This window comes from Peromyscus leucopus, chromosome 1, assembly GCF_004664715.2.
Source record: "Peromyscus leucopus breed LL Stock chromosome 1, UCI_PerLeu_2.1, whole genome shotgun sequence".
Lineage (NCBI taxonomy): Eukaryota > Metazoa > Chordata > Mammalia > Rodentia > Cricetidae > Peromyscus > Peromyscus leucopus.
Window position 1 is genome coordinate 40,193,744 of NC_051063.1, and position 14,066 is coordinate 40,207,809.

Sequence of the window (14,066 nt, forward strand, 5' to 3'; positions counted from 1 at the left end):
GTACATCTAAGAGTCCTTTTCTCCTTGGGTTCCACCCTAGAGCAGATGTGCGCAGTCTGGAGAATGTCACCCAACCTGTCTGTCTCTACCTGACAGGTAAACTGGAAGCATCAGTCCTGCCCGCTGGGTTTCCTTGGGGAGAGCCTCTTTATCGGAGAGGGTTTTGACTTAAGTAGATCTCAAACTCCACAGACCTAGCTGTTTAGCGCCACAGACTCCGGGAGATACTGTGTTTTTCGGCTCCTTCTGTGGCTCGGCAGGTAATTGGATGCCCTGGTGGCAATGACACACAGTTTCCATTCTAGCCCTTGAAGTTCCTTCTCTGATAGTTTAGCAATGATCTCTTTGGCCACCTGCCTCTTTTGCCCTGGAGTGAGTAGCTTGCCCTCCCCCGTCCTGTCAGAGTCCCCATGAGTTAGGAAGAACTCTCGCCATTTCCTGCGATGTGGTAACACAGCTTCTTTATTTAGAGCAGAGCCACTGTGGACAGGGCTCCATCAAGATGGTCATGGTTTGCAAAAAACGTCAGACTCTCAAGAGTTCTTAAATGTACAGCATCCCGGACTGTACCTTTCCAACGGAAGGGGAAAGGAGACACACCGTGTTCTGGTCTTATAGGAATGGCTTCCGTTAGAGACAAGACCTCACATTCACTCTGGTCTCCAGTTTCAATCATAACATCTGCAAGGGAGACCGCAGCATCCCTACGGTGTGTCAGTGAATCATTTACCAGCTGTGAAGAAACAAGTAAAATACTCCACTGCTTAATTTTGTTGTTTGTTAGTTTAATAAGTCAGGACAACCCCCTGCTCTAATAAAAAAAAATTAAAGTTTGATCCCGTCCCAATTTCTTGGAACTGTCTGAGGGAATCGGAGTGACAAATGTGACGTGGAAGGCGGGATCTGAGCTGCAGGAATTCCGGGGCTGGCTCCGGAATCTCCGGGATTAGCCTTGTGACAGGCACCTCGGCCGCGGGAGAGCTGGCGCAGGGCTCCGACTAGAGACCCTGCGTGGGCGGAGCCTTTGCGCGGGGGTGGGCGTGGTCTGTGCGGCGCACATCGAGGCGTGGCCTCGGCGGCAGGGGCCAGTGGGAGTGGCTAGTGGTAGCTAGGCGTCCGTGGCGGGAAGGAAATGCGCCGGCTGGAGTATGCTACGTCCGCAGCTCCCTCCTCCTCGCTACCGGAACTGTGGCAGCAATCTTAGCTAACTGCTCAGTTTTTGTTTCTTTTTCCTTTCCTCCGCTCTTCCCGGAAGGTGAAAGGTCGAATCGTGGATAGACTCACCTCCAGGGCCGTCATTGTTCTCCGGATTCATTTGTTAAAGCTCTTTTTGGGGTACGCCTGTGTGGATGGTTATCCCCAAAATGAAGAGTGAGTGCTTAGGCTCTGGGTTGTAGCTCAGTGGTAGAGGGCGCTTGCCTAGCTTGCACGAAGCCCTGCATTCAATCCCCAGCACTGCATAAACCAGGCGTGTCTGTACATGCCTGTAATCCCAGTACTGGAGGAGGAGGCTGGAAGAGCAATAGTTCAAGATCATCTTCAACTACATAGCTTACGGCCAGCCTGGACTACCCGAGACACTGGAAAGAAACTGGTTTTAAACTGTTTCTGAGTTGGTATTTCGTGGGAAGGAGCCTCACAGAAGGCCTCTTTTTCCACCTGCAACGCATAGAGCTTGACGGAATCCTGAAACCCTGTTTTACCCTCCTAAGACTTCTGGATGACCCTCACCCACATTAAACACCCTGAAAACTTATTTTTATGTCTCTTATAGAGCCTTGGCTCTGAAGCGAGCTTCTCGGGGTTAGCGGGTGCCGCAACACAGCCTCTTAATGCAGTGTGAATCCAGTCCAAGGGAAGAGGAGATCCCGTCCCTCTTTTGGGGTTTGGATCCTGTGTTTCTAGCCTTTGCAAAACTCTACATCAGGGATATCCTGGAGATGAAGGAGTCCCACCAAATATCAGGTATGTGGCCCGCCACTGAGTGCCCTGTGCTGCCCCCTACCCGTGCATTTTCCCCAAAGATACAGAAAGCTGGGGCCTTAAGGCATCAGGAAGAGCCTTGCTGCATCAGGAAACTGTCTGAAAGCTTTTAAAGTTATCAAGCCTCAACCCTGGAAGGAGTTCATTTCTGTGCAAATTAAAGAATAATCTAAATATTTTAAGTTAAATCAAGTTTGAGGGCTCAGCCTTTGCACTGAGCCCCATTCCCTTCAAACCAGATGTAATCCCAACAGTTGGTAGTTAGAAGTAGGGATGATCAGGGGTTCAAATCCAACCCGGGTTACGTAAGACCTTTTCTCAATTAAAAAATATGCTAAGGGGGCTGGAGAGATGGCTCAGAGGTTAAGAGCACTGGCTGCTCTTCCAGAGGTCCTGAGTTCAATTCCCAGCAACCACATAGTGGCTCACAACCATCCATAATGAGATCTGGTGCCCTCTTTTGGTGTGCAGGCATGCAGGCAGAACACTGTGTACAAATGAATAAAAAAAAATATTTTTAAGTGCTAAGGAATTTCATGTTTTAAAATACTTAGATTCTTTTCTTTGGGCCTGCTCTTGAGTGGAATGAACACTGGACTAAGCCGGCTTAGGCCTTGCTGTAGTACTTACCTTTCTGGGGATGTGACCTACTTCCTACAAAGCTTGGGTGTCCTCTTCATAAAATGTGGGGGTTGGTTTTGATTTGAGTTAATCAGAGTCAAAATAATGGAAACTCCTGGGAGGAAGGACACCATCTGGCTTGTCCGTGCGTGGCAACAGCGTCTGCCTGCAGCAGGTGCCCTGGAGAAACACCGGGAAGAGTCAAGCATTGTGTTTGTAACTTTGTGCCTGTGTGTAGAATAAGTACGTGTTCCTGGGAGTCACCTGTGTGCACCTCCAGGTGTCTGCCTAGAGTTTTTACTTTCTAAATTGTATTTTTAACGAATTTTATGTGTATTGGTGTTTTGTCTATGTACCATGTGTGTGCAGTGCCTTCAGAGGGCAAAAGAGGGATCCCCTGGAACTGGAGTTAGAGATGGTTATGAGTCACCATATGGGTTCCGGGAATTGAACCTGAGTCCTCTGGAAGAGCAGCCAGTGCTCTTAACCACTAAGCCATCTCTCCAACCCCCACCTTTTGGGGCAGGTGTTTGAGACAGGGTCTCTTCTGTGGAACCCTGGCTGTCCTAGAACTCAAAAGCTCTGTAAACCAGGCTGGCCTTGAACTCAGAGATCTGATTGCTTCCAGGAGTGCCTGGATTAAAGGTATTCAACACCACTGTCCAGCCACCTGTATTTTTAAGGCAAGGACTTTTGCTGAACCTGGAACATATCAATTCAGGTATAGGCTGGCTGGCCAATAAACTTGAAGGATCTCTTTTCCTCTCTGCTTGGTCCCCCACAGAGTTACGGGTATGTGCAGACAAGCCAGGTTTTGAGGTGGGTGCGGGTGATCAGAATTTAAGCCATTACGCTTGTGCAGCAGGCATCTTACTAACCAATCCATCTCCCTAGCCACGGTTTTTAAAATTAGAGTACTGGTTACTAGAGATGTAATTATCATACCTAAAAGTTTAACAAATCTGTAGATTTTGAGTGGCTGTGGGTAGGTCCTTCAGGAGTTTAATACTGTGCTGGGTGAGAAGTTCGGTTAAAGTCCTTGCTATTTTGTGAAGCTTTCCAATCAAGGACCTTCTGAATGACAAGATTTGAGTCAAAAAAGAAAGTCAAGATCTCAAATAGCCACAGTTTGAACGAGATGAGGTTTTATGCAGTTTGTTTTATGTATGAATGTGTTTGGATGACCTTCTTCTAAAAGCCTTTTGTACAGAATTGTTTCCACCACACCTTTACTTCCTACTTATTGTTGAACTCGGTCTGTGGATTTTTCCCCTACTTGGAAGGCAGCCAGCCTCCTCCAGAGTTTTCCAGAATTATCTGGTGTTCTTTATAGCTCATCTCCTTGGGAAGAAATTAATTCACTCCAAATGCCAGCCTTGCTTAAAAGATGTGTGAGTGAGCAACCATGTAGCAGGGGCGGCCCAGGAGTTTAACTCTTGCTGTGGGCAAAGGATGTGACGGGGTGTTAAAAGAAATCCAGTGAAAACCAGCCTGCTGACCATTATCCTCTCTTGTGAGACTGTTTCAGATGTTCATTTGTAAGAGGAAATCTCATGGATGAAATAGACATCATAATTTTAGAGTGGTTTTCCTTAAAGTATGCTATTGTGGAATAATCTTTTTGTACACTGTGAAGATATATCACTCTGATTGGTTTAATTAAAAACTGAACAGTCAATAGTTAGGCAGGATTTCCTGGCACAGAAGACGCTGGGAAGAAGGGTGGAGTCGGGCGGAGACGCAGAGGAAGCAGGACATGTAGGAGATGAGGTAACAAGCCACGAGCCATGTGGCAGCATGTAAATGAATAGAAATGGGTTAATTTAAGTTATAAAAGCTAGTTAGAAACAAGTCTAAGCTATTGGCCAAGCTTTCATAATTAACAGTAAGTCTCCATGTCGTGATTTGGGAGCTGGCTGGCGGGACAGAGAAAGACTAGCTGCACTATGCTGTTGGTTTCCAAGAGAGTAAGAAACACCACACTAGGGTTTTGGTTTGGGCTTAGCTTAGTTTATGGTAAAGAGAATACTTGTGATGCAGGTGTGACACACAGCTGTGATTCCAGCACTCAGGAGGTGGAGGCATGAAGATCAAGTGCTGTTCGTTATTAAATACGGTGGCTGCCCCTTTCAGCAATTGCTGTCCTAATCAGCAGTTGCAACTCTGCAGTTACCAGCCTGCGCAGTTTGGCCACAAGGGCCGAAGCTGGCGGGAATTCTGTTCCCTCGGGCACCAGCTCTCTTAAGGCTACCGAGGGAAATTTTATCTAGAGCTCTATCCTGATATAGAACTCAGGATTCAAAGGTTGAGGTGAAATTCTGCTTGCTAAGTAGCTCACCTCCTCTCCTTGCTCACGTCTCCCCAATTAACCAAGCAACCTTCTGCTCCCTCACCACCACTTAAGAACCCTAGCTACTCGTGGTTCCTCCCTACCACTTCCTGTCAGCCTGTCGCTGACTCAGCCTCCTGACCACAGGTGAATTTTATCAAGCCAATGTAACACATCTTTGCATTGTTAACAAAAGCAGTAGTTAAAAAAAAAAAATGTAACACACCTTAAAATAATATTCCACAACAATCAAGAGTTCAGGGCCGTCCATTCTCAATTCCATTCAAGGCTAGCCTGGTCTACATGAGACACTGCTCTGAAAACAGAACAAGAGAGTGTGGTGATGTCTGCCTCTAATCCTAGTATTTGAGAGGTTGCAGAAGCAGGCAGATCAATGTGGGTTCAAGGCCGAAAAATAAAAAAGTAAACCAAATCTAAAACAAGGTGCCTGTGCTCCATAAAATTTAGAAATATTTAAATGGCAAAGAATATCTGAAACAAAATAACAAAGGTTAACAACAGCAACAACAAAAAACAGGAAACAAAAGTGTTCTGTAGTAGTGAATTTGCTTGCCCTTTGCCCTTGGTTCTGGCCAACAGCCTCAGTCTTGGGAATTTCCTGAGTATCTGAGTGTCTCTGTCACTGGAGGTGGGGGCCATACCTTTGTTTATGCCAATGAAGCATGGTATTCTGGGCCGCTAGTTTCAGAATAGACCTCTCTGTACCCAAGAGACCAACCTTATGAATGGACCTATCAGCCTGATCCCCTGGAGGTGGAGGTCATTCATTCATATAACCAGTGAGTCAGTCGTGCCCACACTATGAAAACCCGTTAAAACCCTGATGTTTAGGCTTGCATGAGCTACCCTGGTTAGGTAAGTCTACTGTGTCAGAGGGTGATGTGTCCCGGAGTCTTTGAACTCTCCACACCTTCCTCTGTGCTTTATTTGTCTGACTCTGATTCATGCCCTTTGCTATAAAACTGTAATCAAGTATGACACCTTCCTGAGTTTTAGCTAATTATCAAAGATGAAGGAGTCACAGAGACAGCTTTATAACAGACTGCACAGAGGATCCCAGCAAAGCTTGAGACTAGGAGAGAGTGCCCTACACTGGTGAAACCTAACTGGGTACTATTTGGTTTGCCTTGTAAAATACCATCTCCAGAAATCTGAACTTTGGGTTTGGCTGGTAGACACGTGAAGGCTGAGGTATTTAGGTGGGTGGTTTATTTGTTTGCTCATTTGTTTTATGCATTAAAAACTGTTTGTGGGGTTGGGGATTTAGCTCAGTGGTAGAGCACTTGCCTAGCAAGCGCAAGGCCCTGGGTTTGGTCCTCAGCTCTGGGGGTGGGGAGGTGGGGGGTGGACACAAGGCTTGTGTGTGGAAGATACCCTCCCTGTAAGATAAGATTTCACCACTATATAGCCCTGTCTGGCCTGATACTCACCATGTTAACCAGCCTGGCTTTGAACGTTTTTTGATTTTGTTTCTTAAGACAGGATCTCTTATAAAAGTACTTTTTTTGGGGGGTGGGGAGGAGGTGTAGATTGAGACAGGGTTTCTCTGTGTAGCCCTAGCTGTCCTGGACTCTATAGAGCAAGTCAGCCTTAGAACTTAGAGATCCACCTGCCTCTACTTCCACAATCGTCAACAATCGCTATGAGATCTGAACAGGTCTGTATGCGCGCCGAACTCACTCTCAACCAGAGCTCTTATAAAAGTACTTTTTAAAGACAGAAAACAGGTAATATCTTCCTAGGGTTGTGGATGTTCATGGACAGTGGCTTAAAATCTGAATCAAAGTTGCCAATGACCTTGGCACTCTAAGCCTTCACGGCTTGGCTTTCTCCTCTTGGGAGTCTGAACATATAGGAGCTCCTAGATGTAGTTAGTACAAATACCCCGGATCACCTAGGCCTCTGTGGGCTACATGGAAAAGGCTGGAACGAGAGCTTGGGGGTCAGCCAGTGCTTCTCTGTTTGATCATTTGCTTTTCTTAGCTTGTTGAATTTTGTTGTGTTTTTCTTCTCAGTGACAGAGCAGTCACCCAGGGCCCTTGAGCTGCAGACGAGAGCTCACCGTGGTAGAAGGAAGTGGTTCTCTCTTCCTTTCTCGTGTCGTAAGCCATCTTGTAGAAGCCTGGCTGCTTAGTCTGTGGTTCGTGTCTTAATATGCTTTTGAGAAGTTTCTTCTGTGTTTTTAAGCAGTGTATTTCTTCCTCAGCCAGTTTCCTCAGAGTTCCCCCTGCCCCCCAATTCAAACCATCTGTTGTTTGTTTCTGTAGACCTCTATTGTTCTGTAATGCTTTCAAGAGTTTCTTCGGCTGAGTCCTTCGGGACCAGAAGGATTTTTTGTGCCTCAAGTGAGTGCTCTTGAAAGCGGCCATTGTTAGTCCCCAAGGTAGACATTTATGAGGTCCATGTTTATCCTTTTTCAAGGAGGTATAGTATATTCACAAATGAAAACCTATTCAGGTTTTTATTGTTGCCAGATAGAGTTTGTCACGTGAGGATGGGTGACCTGGGGACACTGGCTTGTGCATTAGCCTAGTCTCCTTACTGCCTTCGAAGCATCGTCTTCTGCCCAGCTCCTCTCCCCAGCGTGAAGGTCATAATATTTCAGCTGTTGACTGTAGATCCATGTCCTGCCCAGCCGGCCCACGTGGTTGTGAATGGGAGCAGCTCTCATTCAGGGGTGACACTGTGGGAGTGGGCTCCTTCCTTCATGGGGCCTTGCCGTCAGCTTCTGTCCTCCGAGGTTGCCCTAAGGAGAGTCTCCCATCCATCAGCTCCACATGGGCCCCACGAAAGAGGGAAGGACCGGCTCCGGGCTGAGTTTGCAAGCTTCTTTCTCCAAGCCACACCCACCTTCCTAGTGTTCCCCTGGCAGACAGGCTCAGGAAGGAGCACCTTGTCCAGTCAGCCCATCCCATTGCCCTGTCTTCAAGGGACTCTAGAGAACCACTCATTAGCAGTGGTCAGTGAGAAAGGTCAAGCCATCGTTTCCTAACAGATTGAAATCCAGAGGTTCTGACCAGCTTTGATGGGAGCAAAGAGTGACCATTGTGAACCCCTCATGGAGCTAAAGGGTAGGCCCCGCCCCTCAAAGCTGGAGTGTGGCCAGGCCCTGCATTACAGGGGGAAAAAAAGCCCAAGATCAGCCAAAATCCCACCAATCCCTGAGCTTGCCCCAAGATCAGGCCACAGAATAACTCCAATCCCAGGCTACCCTGGAAAGCTCCACCACCCACCACCCACCCACCACCCAAAAAACCCTATATGAAGCCTGCCTTCTGCTCACTTCTGCTCAGTTCTCTGCTGCTTCTCTTAGGAGCAGAGGCAGCCACCCTCCTGGGTTCTTCCCTCCCAATAAATCTCGTGTGAGGTTTGTTATGCTCTGTGACTTTGTGGTATTCCTTGGGTCCCGACTGCCAGGAAACCTTTCTCCTCTTAGCTGTAACACTCACACAAATGCCTGAAGTAATCAGGGCTTCTTTGTTTACAATCCTTGTATTTATTTACAAAGGGAAAGGTATTTGAAAACATGCATGTGGAGCTAGGGTGATGGCTGGGTGTTAGGGTCCAGGTTTGGTTCCCAGCACCCAGGCGGGTAACTGCCCACTGCCTCTGACTTCAGCTCCAAGGAATGTGACACCCTCTTCTGTGGGTACCCTCATCCACATCCACATGTGTAAATAATATAGTAGTAGTAGTAGTAGCAACAGCAGCAGTAGTATAAATTCTTTAAAAATAATGTATTACCTTCAAAAATAGAATAAAAAGGAACATATATATGTCATTTGCATCTGAAAGTAAAGAATGCAGGTGCTGTGGGAGGTTGAAGGCAAAGAGAGTACGCATGTTACAGGTCCGTGTGGAGGTCCACACAAGGAGCTCGGAAGCAGCCAGGAGACCCTGGGAATGCAAGCAGCAATTAGGAGCTTGTGACTTCTAAAGTCCCCAGGTCTGCGTTTCTAGGTCTAGGGGAAAAAAAAATGCTGGGTGTCCGTGGCAGCTTTTCCTCTCAGGTTTCTTCACTGGCAGAAGCTCGCCTCCAGCCTCTGTATAGCCTGGGTTTTGCAAGCGCGGTTTTAAGAAGTGCTTGAGCTGTGGTCAGCTGGCCCCAGTGGGCAGTGTTCGTATCTTCTCCTCACTGGTTCAGAGAAATGATGACTGGTTTCTTAGAAGAGTTCTGGTTAAACACACACACACACACACACACACACACACACACACGCGCGCGCCGCGCGCGCACACACACACACACACACACACACACACACGCACGCATATGGAGAGAGGGCTCAGAGGTTAAGAGCACTCTTGCTCTTGCGGAGGACCCTGGTTTGATTCCCAGCAGCCACGTGATGGCTTACAACCATCCAAACCCCAGTTCCCAGGGATCCAACAGGCATGCATGTGGTGTACATACATGCATGCAGGCAAAACATTCATACATGTAAAGTAAAATAAATCTAAAAAAAAAATTTTTTAAAGGCATCACTTCCTTTATAGTCACTAAATGCAGTGCTGTGACCTTGGGTGGCAGCTGTTCCCTGGCCTGTGAGCTTTGTTCCAGAAGCAGAGTTCCTACTCACAGTGGAAAGTGAATTAACCAACCCTGGTGGGCGACCCTGCTTTCCTCTGCTGCGCTAGTTCAGGCTCTCAAGAGCCCAGTTTTCTGCTTCTGTTCCTTATAAAGACCACTTAACTTCTTGCCACATGCCTAGGACTGACTCTTACGACTGGAATTTGGACACACAGCATGCCACTGACTTGTGACACCCAATGCCTAAAAGACATTTAATGCAAGACAATGTAGTTGTGTTATATGAACTGCTTTCTCTTGGTTTTTAGGTATATATCTTTACAACGGGCACCCAATAAGGCGAGTGGATATCATGGGAACTGTCATTAGCGTGAGAGAAAAGGATGCTTTCTACAGCTATGGAGGTAAGAGCAGTCACCTCAGAAACTGCGTTTGCACAGACAGTCCCCACTCCACTGAAAGGGGAAGTTTTAGTGGCCCTCACGTTTTCGAGCAGCTGGGGCCTCACCAAACCGAGCGCTCTGCTAGAGTCCCGTGTCTGGAGGAAGTAAATGAGGCCACAGGTAAAAATGATACTGGTGATGCTGTGAGGTGCCCGCTGCTGGGGAGGGAGGAGGTGGAAGAATGGAAATGCTGCGGTGTCGGGTCACCGATGGTCAGAGAAGACACCCAACACCCGTGACACCGCTGTGCAGGGCCAAGGACAGGACGTGCATATCGAGACCCCTTTGAAAAGAGGCCCAGTAAATGTAAAAACTGACCTGTTTGGAAGAGTGCAAAAATCATTTTTAAAGATTTATATCCAGAACAGTCAGGGAAGAGGAAAAAAACAACCCTTTTTGTTACTTAAGATATAAATATCTGTTATCAGACTTGCCTGTTCCTCGTCATGAACTAATACAGAGCCTTTGTCTTTTGGACACCAACGAATTGCTAGAACGTGCTTTAGTATAGTAGGTCTTGCTTTGGTGTGTGTGGGGGGACATTAATGAAAGTATCTCTTTCTAAAAGATTTTATTTTTAATTGTGTGTGTGTGTGTGTGCGCGCGCGTGTGCGCGTGCACGGTTGTGTGCTTGTGAGTCAAGGTGCCTCAGGAGGTAAGAAGAGGGTGTCAGATTCCCCGAAGTTGGAGCTATAAGCAGCCACCAAGTATGGGTGCTGGGAACTGGAACCCAACTCTGCTCCCCGGGAGAGCAGCAAGGGCTCCTAACTCCTGAGCCATTTCTTTAACCCCAGTGCAAGCGCCCTAATTTGTTACATTCTCACATTAGCTGGACAACCGAGATTCTCAGACCTAAGAGGCCATGGTAGATGTTTGGAGGGAGCGGGATTTGAGGTGCAGACCTTTGCTCTGATTGACGTCATCGCCTTTTGTGGCATTTCCTGCGGACTGTTCTCTTGATGTAGTACATGGGGAATAAATAGTAGGAGCTGCATTTGTGTCCTAGAACGTTTGATTGACACTGTCAGTGTCGTTCGTCTCTCCAACATTTTAGTATGTGCCTGTTTGCCTGCAGGTGAGTGTCCCAGTGCTTAGAAAAGAGCACGTTTGAGATGAAATCTCCCCCTCGGCAAGCTCCCCCTCACCGTGTGTGTGTATGTGTGTGTGTGTGTGTGTGTGTGTGTGTGTGTGTGTGTGTGTATTTTAAATGTTGCCAGGCATCCCTCTCCTGACTCTCTCTGCTTTATTTTACCAAAGATGTTGGTCCTGTTTTTCTCCAGGACGACTCAGCAAGTGGGTGCTAAGCGCCTACGGTATACCCAGCTGTGGGCAAGTGCATTGTCTGTAGTACAATACAGCCCTGCTCTCCAAGTCCCAGAGATGACAACATAATCATGTCTTTCAGCTACAAAGCACTTTTTACACTCATCATTTCATATTATTCTCCTCATTTTGTTTAGAAATAGGAAGGACAAGTATTTCTATTTTGCGGCTGAGAAAAACTATGACTCACTTAACTTTCTGAGGTTCTGTTGGGAGAGGCTTATGAGCCCATTTTGATGGGTAACTGGCCCCAGTGTGCACTATTGTCTGCCTAAGGATCACATGGCTTTTCTCTCCTGCATCCCTTTCTCTGTGGGCTCCCCTGATCCCAGTCATCCGGAGTCGATGTTTTCAGATCAAATATACAAGACTGTTGGGGATTTCAGTTCTGGCCTGAGAATTGGGTCTGATTTAGGCTTGTGACATAAAGGGACTTCACTTAGCTCACTTCCCCACCATGGAAACATTTAAGGAGATATGTTTGGCTCTTCCCTAAGAAGCCCTTCCCTCCAAATGGGTGTTGTGAGAGCATGCCATGTCTGTGGGCTGCAGGAAAACAGCAATGTGGAAGTAATTAAGAGCAGAAAGGCTTTTGCACTCAGTTCTTGTGTGGCCAGTTGAAGCAGAGTCGCTTTTTCCCTGCTGTGTACAGGCCCAGCACGGCTTTCCTGTGCCCCTCTGACTCACGGCGGGTCTGTCCTGTGGTGTTTCTGGCCACACTGACTCATCCTGGTATCACACTGGGGAAGGATGTGGTGTGGCTTTGTAATGATTCTCCTCTTCTCGGGCACTCAGCAGCAGGCCTCAGGAACTGTGCTGCATGAGAGGTGACAGACCAGAGAAGTGGGCTTTGGTGGCAGTGCCCGCAGTACACAGAGTCCCTGGCAGCAACTGGAGCTCTGAGGTGGCTCTCAAGAGGCTCAAGTTAGACCAGGATAACCTCACATCCCCTAGAACAAATGTTCACTCATTTGCTATTAGTCCTGCTTCCAATATAAACAAACACTTTGAGCCAGCTGCAGGGGCTCCTGCTGGTAATCCCAGCACTCAGGCAGCTGAGGCAAAGGATTACTGCAAGCTGGAGGCCAGCCAGGGCTGCATAGTGAGTCCAAGCCAGCTACAGAGTAAGACCCTGTCTCTTTCTGGTTTTGAAATTTATCTGACAGTTAATGTTCACATTGAATGTAGGTGTCTTCCCTCATACTTCAAAAGATTCTGCTACTATCATTTAATGTCTTAAAATCATTTCTATTGAAATATACTATTTAGTTTTTATGTATGTAAGATTTTTAAGGTATAGGGATTTGTATTTTACTGTAAGGCTTGTGTATCTTTCAACAGTGAGGACCTAGGTCTTCATTATAACCTCATATAATATGAGGTTATATATATATATATAATTCTCATATACTATGTTGTTACAATTTATTTAACCAACTACACACTTATAAATGTTGTTTATATTTATGTTGTTCCTAATTTCAAAGTTATAAGCACTACTTCAGTGAGCAATATTATTCAAGATGTAGATATCTGTGCACTTGTTATGTCTTTCTCTGCCAAATAATTTACTAGAAGTAATTGCCAAGTCAAAGGGTATGTGCATTTAAAAATCTGATGCATGCTTCCAATCTTGCTGTTTAGAAATGAGCTGCTGATTTATACACCCACTCCTAGCCAATGAGGGTATCAATATTTCATTATTTGTTTTTGTTTTGGGGATTGAACCCATGGCCTCATGCATGCTAGGCAAGTGCTATACAACTGAGCCATATCCTCACCCTGGTTATCAGTGTTTTTAACTGTCAATCTAGCAGTTGAGGAATTATTTAAACTTGATTTTCCATAGCAGTTAGTGGATTTAGCATACTAGCATTTATTTATGTGCCATGTATACATTTTCCATGCATCCCTTTTCTTTGGTGCTGCTTCTCTGTGGTTTTGGTGTTTTTCTCACTAGTTTGTAGGAACTCCTTATATATTAAAGCAGTAACATGTATTGGAAAAGTTGCCATCTGCTATTGGTTTTAGGTCAGCAAAGTATCAAGCTTTGTTTAATGAGTTACAGTTTTCAGATTCTGCTTTAGAAAGTCTTTTCCTCCAATTCTAAATCCAGAGCTAAAAGATGCTCACCATATCCCTTTCTCACATCGTTCACCTATTTTATGTTAAAAAATGAACTTATTTCACTATAAAGGACAGTTTAACCTTCTGTCTACAGAGATTTAAGCCAACAATAAAACATTTCCCCTTATATTCTGTATTGCATGGGCCTTTACAACAGTCTGCTTATTTTGCTTTGTTTTAATTATGAGGTCCACTACTCTGTGCTTAGCAACCTATGTTTGGAGTTTGTCAGAATTCAGGCAGAGGAGATCCTGTCTTCCCTCAGCAAAAATCTCCAAGTTCCTCTCCAGTCACAAGTCCTAGTCTCATGGGAATTGTTTGATTTTTTTTTTCCCTTTTGGCACTATAAATAAAATAAGCCAGACTAGTTCTATTTTTGTGGCCAGGGTATAGTTCTTTTCTGTTGTAAAACCAAAGCTGGTTCTATGGGAGCTGTGATTGACCTGCAGAGAGGAGGACTGGACAGAAGCCTCTCCACAGAGAAGCCCCTGAGTCAGGTGATGCGGACCGCTTTGCTTGGGCAATGAGCGAGCTAGTGAAAGTGGAGGCGACGGAAGGCTGAACCCAGAGTGCCAGTTCCTCTGACCACAGAGCACGGGTCCTTTCTTGTCAGAGAGAGAGAAGAGAGGCAGGTTATGGATGTGGGCACCCACTGAGGTTCTTTCGCACCTCACTTCCTGAGGATGCA

General features: G+C 46.3%; 1 protein-coding gene across 4 annotated transcripts in view; it reads left to right on the forward strand.

The window, feature by feature from the left end:
* Positions 1-1,102: 1,102 nt before the first annotated feature.
* The window catches only part of Stn1 (STN1 subunit of CST complex), a 36,966-nt gene continuing 24,002 nt past the window's right edge, over positions 1,103-14,066 (forward strand). For 2 of the 4 annotated variants that reach the window (XM_028874659.2, XM_037206270.1), the window contains exons 1-3: positions 1,103-1,335; positions 1,775-1,965; positions 9,794-9,889. In XM_028874659.2, coding sequence (XP_028730492.1) covers positions 1,833-1,965; positions 9,794-9,889 — 229 coding nt within the window. In that variant the 5' untranslated portion in view covers positions 1,103-1,335; positions 1,775-1,832. Of the gene's footprint in view, positions 1,966-9,793; positions 9,890-14,066 lie in introns of all 4 variants that reach the window. The other 2 variants (XM_037206260.1, XM_028874660.2) reach the window with 2 other exon arrangements.